This window comes from Guillardia theta (assembly GCF_000315625.1).
Source record: "Guillardia theta CCMP2712 unplaced genomic scaffold GUITHscaffold_67, whole genome shotgun sequence".
NCBI classification, from domain to species: domain Eukaryota; class Cryptophyceae; order Pyrenomonadales; family Geminigeraceae; genus Guillardia; species Guillardia theta.
In genome coordinates, this window is record NW_005434607.1 from 1,642 (window position 1) to 6,416 (window position 4,775).

At 56.6% G+C, this 4,775-nt stretch overlaps 3 protein-coding genes across 3 annotated transcripts in view; all 3 read right to left on the reverse strand.

The window, feature by feature from the left end:
- GUITHDRAFT_75582 (hypothetical protein) overlaps window positions 1-542 on the reverse strand; it is a gene marked incomplete at both ends in the record, with an annotated part of 1,584 nt that extends 1,042 nt beyond the window's left edge. Inside the window, one exon of the mRNA XM_005827313.1 lies at window positions 276-542. Within this exon, the coding sequence (XP_005827370.1) occupies window positions 276-542 (267 nt within the window). The remainder of the gene's footprint in view (window positions 1-275) is intronic.
- Window positions 543-1,010: 468 nt separating this feature from the next.
- On the reverse strand, window positions 1,011-1,469 carry GUITHDRAFT_75522 (hypothetical protein; the record flags this gene model as incomplete). Its single annotated transcript, XM_005827314.1, has 1 exon — window positions 1,011-1,469. A coding segment is annotated over one exon (459 nt), but the record flags the coding sequence as incomplete, so codon positions are not given.
- A 345-nt stretch (window positions 1,470-1,814) lies between these two features.
- GUITHDRAFT_75562 (hypothetical protein) lies at window positions 1,815-2,042 on the reverse strand (the record flags this gene model as incomplete). Its single annotated transcript, XM_005827315.1, has 1 exon — window positions 1,815-2,042. A coding segment is annotated over one exon (228 nt), but the record flags the coding sequence as incomplete, so codon positions are not given.
- Window positions 2,043-4,775: the final 2,733 nt, after the last annotated feature.

Consider the following 4,775-nt stretch of genomic DNA (forward strand, 5'->3'; position numbering starts at 1 on the left):
TCGTGGCTCTCGGCTATCGCTGTCAGCACCTCGCATAGTCCTTGCTGTATCTTCGCGTTGCTCTGGTGCCTGGTCATGGCGCTGACGACAGCCTCGATCGCTTGCGCATCTCTCGCTGTGCCCTGGTATCGGAAGTACTGCATTGTGTACTTCAGAGCCCAGCACGCAGCCTGCTGTACTTGCCAGTCGTCCGCATACCTATCGAGGCATCTCATGACGGCCTCGATCGCTCCCGCCTCCCGTGCTCGCGCCTGGTTGTCTTCGATGCGACCGACGGTATGTCTCAGGGCCCAGCACGCAGCCTGCTGTACCCCCGCGTCGACTGCGTGTGTGGACATGGCGCTGACGACGGCCTCGATCGCTCCCGCCTCTCGCGCCTGCGCCTGGCTCTCGTCCCTGAAGCTGACAGTGAAGCGCAAGGCCGAGCACGCAGCCTGCTGTACCCCTGCGTCGAATGCGTGCGTGGTCATGGCGCTGACGACGGCCTCGATCGCTCCCGCCTCTCGCGCCTTGACCTTGTCAGCCTCCCCGTTCCGAGCCATGCTGACCAAGGCTTCGCACGCAGCCTGCTGTACCTCCGCGAGAGCCTCGTACGTCCTCATCTCCTGCATCACTGCCTCTATGCTGTCGTCAGCTCCCGTCCTCAGCAGCCTCCATGCCTCCCTTGCCGGCTGCTCCATCCCGACCGGCAGCGCCTGAGCTCCCGTCCTCAGCGAGCTGAGAGCGTCGCTGCCCGTGGACTCCAAGGCGATGCAAGCTGACTCTTGCAGCTCCACGAGCTCTGCGTACTTGCGCTTCCTGACTCTCCTCGCCACCGCCTCGATCCCTCCCCCCGCTGCCTCTCCGATCCTTCTCCATGCAGCTTCTGCCATGCTGCGTATGCCTCGGCATAGCGACTGGTTGCCGGCCCCTGCCCGCTGCTGTCCAGGCGTCCTGTCTGACCATGTCCATGCAGCAGCCCCCTCATCCCCCTCCGCTCCGGCTCTTCCTACAGCTACCGCAAGCTCGGCGAACCTCGGGCGGTCCTCCTCCCTCGTCGCCCAGCAGCTCTCCAGCAGGGCCCACAACCCGTCCGGGCATCCTCCGAGGAGGTGCTCTCGAGGCAGCCTCCCACCCCCGCACACGTACCCGATCACAGTCGGGTCCGTCATGGGGTAGTAGGGGGTCATGCCCGAGGTCAGGATCTCCCAGCACGTGACCCCGTAGGCCCACACGTCGCTCTTCTCCGAGCACCGGCCTCTCTGCATCGACTCTGGGGGCATGTAGCGCACCGGCAGCGCTCGCCCCGCTACCCTCCCGTCACTCCCGTCCACCAGCTCCCCTGCCCGCCCGTACCCCGCCACCTTCACCGACGTCCTCCCCACGTCCTCCTTGTCGAAGCCCATGACCAGCACGTGCCGAGCCGCGAGGTCCCGGTGCACGACCCGCTGCTCAGCCAGGTGCTCCATGCCCTGCGCGATCTGCTCCATCATCGCCATCTGGTGCCCTCGTGTCACCTGCCCCGCCAGCCTCCCCAGCAGAGCCTCCCTCAGCGACCCCAGCTCGGCGAGCTCGGTCAGCAGCAGGGGACAGCCGTCGGCGTCGTGGCTCTGCCCCATGTAGCGTACAAGCCGAGGATGCGGCCCGAGTCTGAGCATGACCGCGGCTTGTCTGCCGCCGTCGTCTTGCCTGAGCTTGAGCACGGCTACCTTGATCTTGCCGGGCCCTGCTCTCCTTCCTTGCTGGCGGAGGTGACCTATGTAGAGGGTCTGGGAGGAGCCTGCTGAGATAGGCTGCCGCTCCATCTCCACGTCGTGCCTGGGGACGAGCAGCGCGTGTCGCTCCTGCCACTCCTGGATGGCGCTGCGGAGAGCGAGGTTGGGGACAAGGTGGTCGGAGGGGAGGAGGGCGCCTGTGAGGGGGCTGGAGAGACGATGGCGGAGCCAGGTCTCGATGGAGGATCTCTGGTAGGTGTGGCCATCGCAGCAGGTGACAGGGTCGGTCATGAGCGCCATGCTGATGGGGCAGATGAAGGACGGGAGCGCTCCCTGGTCCGCTGCCATGGCGGGCCGAGGAGCGAGGGGAGAGGAAGGGAGGGGATAAAGGGGGTACGTGCATCGAGGGAGAGAGGGGGTGCGAGGCCGGTCTAGGGAGGGGTAGGGGGTGGTACGAGGAGGGGAGAAGAGGGAGGTGGGGTGGTCCAAAAAAGAAAAGCTAATCCTACCAGCGGCTACGGGGGGAGTGTAAAACTAAAAAAAAGAAGAATAAGTCTTGTTGCTGCCTTTTGTGTACGATGGTATCTTGCGGGTATGTCTTGTTGCTGCCTTTTGTGCATTTGGTGCTGATGGTCTGAGGCGGGTGGCTTTCTACTAGGGAGAGGACCAAGGGGATCAAGGGGGGAACCAACGACATTGGCGACAAGAAGAAAGACTGGACATACAGAGCTGCAGGATCTAAGGATAGATTGCAATCATTTCAAGATATCTGATCAAGAAATGACAACGTGGATGTCTTATGCGCAAAAAACGAAACTGAATCCTTTGATTGTGAAGTTCAACAAGATCAATCTTGAGAACTCTTGCTTGAGTGATGTCAAGGACATCATCTTTGATAGGTACATGGAGTTGTGCAAGACAGAGATCAAGGAATTCAACCTTGACAACTTTATGTGCCAGATTTGCTGCTCTTGGACACCTTGTAAAGAGCGGAATATATCGGATGTGTGCAAGACCTGCAGAGATAATTATTTTGTATGGAGATGCTCTATGTGTGATGATGATGTGTTTGAGCACCTCGACGCAATAGTAACCGCAGAATATCTGTGCGATGGATGCTATATGGAGGTGCCATACTGCAAGAGATGTTACGAAGAGGAGCTCGAGTTCTCATGCTGGAAATGTGGAGACATATACAAGCTGTGTAATGGATATGATGAGGACTGTTGCTCATATGGTTGCACGTCTGGAGACGAATGGTGGTAGACAACAAGGATCCAGGGGGTTACATTTTACAAACTGTGCACCTTCAATCCAAGCATATTTTTTCATCAATGTTTGGATGTTCATTCTTACAAATCTCCAATACACTCTTCACAATCTAGCCTTCTTCTCTTGTGGCTACATTGTTCATCTTCACAATCTAGCCTTCTCCGTTATCTACTCTCCTCTCCGCCAGCCTTTTCCTCTGACCTGATCTTCTCTTCTCTTTGATCTGCTCTCCTTTCACCTGCTTCCCCTCTCCTCTCCTCTCGTGCAAGATCTTCTTCTCTCCGGTCAGATCTGCTCCTCGCAGTCTCTTCCTTTCCTTCTTTCCGTCTCTTTCCTTCTTCCCCCTTCTCCTCGCTCCTCCATCTCTCTTCACTCGTCCCCTCCCTTGTCCGCTCCCCTTGTCATTTCACTCCACTACCTCCCCCCTGTCCATTCCTCTTCTCCGCTCTCTGCTCTCTGCTTCTCCCTGCCCTGCTCGTCTCTTCTCCTCCTCTCTCCTCTCCTCTTCCATCTGTTCCCTTTGCTTTTCTGATCGCCTTTCTACTCTACTGGCTGAGGCTTGAAGAGAAGCAGCTCGACAGGTAAAACCAACGAGAGAGAAACGAGAGAAGAGAGAAAACGACAAGGGAAGGGAGAGAGAGAGGGTAAGAAAGGGGAAGATGAACAAGCCAGTAGACAACGAGAGATGTTTACAAGATGTTTAGGAGAGGGTGAGAAAGAGGGGAAGAGAAAAAAAAGCAGAATCACGACCAGCAGCCAAGATGAGAAAGAGAGAGAGAGAGAGAGAGAGAGACAGTGAGAGACAGAGAGACAGAGAGACAGAGAGATAGAGAGAGGATAAGACGTGAGGTATGTATGAGGAGACAGACTCGAGTCGATAAAGAAAAGAGGCAAGCGAGACAGGCGAGAGAAACTCACGAGGAAGAGGAACATCGAATGACAATGCGAGATGAATAGAGGCAAGACAAATCATCAAGAGATGATGTGCAACACATCACTACATATACAGATAGACGAGAAGCTGTACTGCAACAAACATCAAGAAAGTCATATCTAGAGAGAGACTATGAGAAGAAGAAGAAAATAGGAGGAGGAAGAAAAGGATCAAGAAAATTAAGGAGAGGACGAAAAGAAAGAAGCAAAACCAAGAACTAACAACGACATCGGCGAAGGTCTGAGACGAGACAACAAGGAATGAGCAAGGGAAGCAGAGAGGTCTGAGATTGAGTGAGTCAACCTTGCAGTCACTCTTGTCTTGTCTCTTCTTCTCCTTCTCTCCCCTCTCTTCTCCTCTTCACTCCTCCCCGTCCCTTCCCCTCCGTATCTTTCTACCCCCCTACCCCCTCACCCCCTCACCCTTGCGACATCAGCGTAAAAATCTACACAGACTACCGGGTCCTACCCCATCACTTTCACGACCACCTACCCATCTCGTCCCTCTCCTTCATGTACCCTCTAGCCCCCTCCCATCAAGAGAGGTCAATCTTTTCTTTATTCGAGCCCGAGTGCCCTCAGTGACCGGGCCTGGCCCCGAGGCCCCGGGGCCGCGGCCCGGTGCTTCAGCTACTCCCGTCCCGGGCCCGAGGAGGGACTCCGGTGAGTAGAGGAAGAGAGCTGCGGGGCTGTACAAGACATGTGCTATCCGAGTCATACGGCAGTAGATGGCTCACTAGTGCAAGCACAAGCGATGAGAGGCCTAGACCAGTCTCCTCGCATGTCTCCCTAGTCACTAGTAGATCCTGCACATGCTCGTCCCGCTCGAGCGACACATCGGGCATGACCTAGACGTTTCTGCCTCCTTGCAGTCCC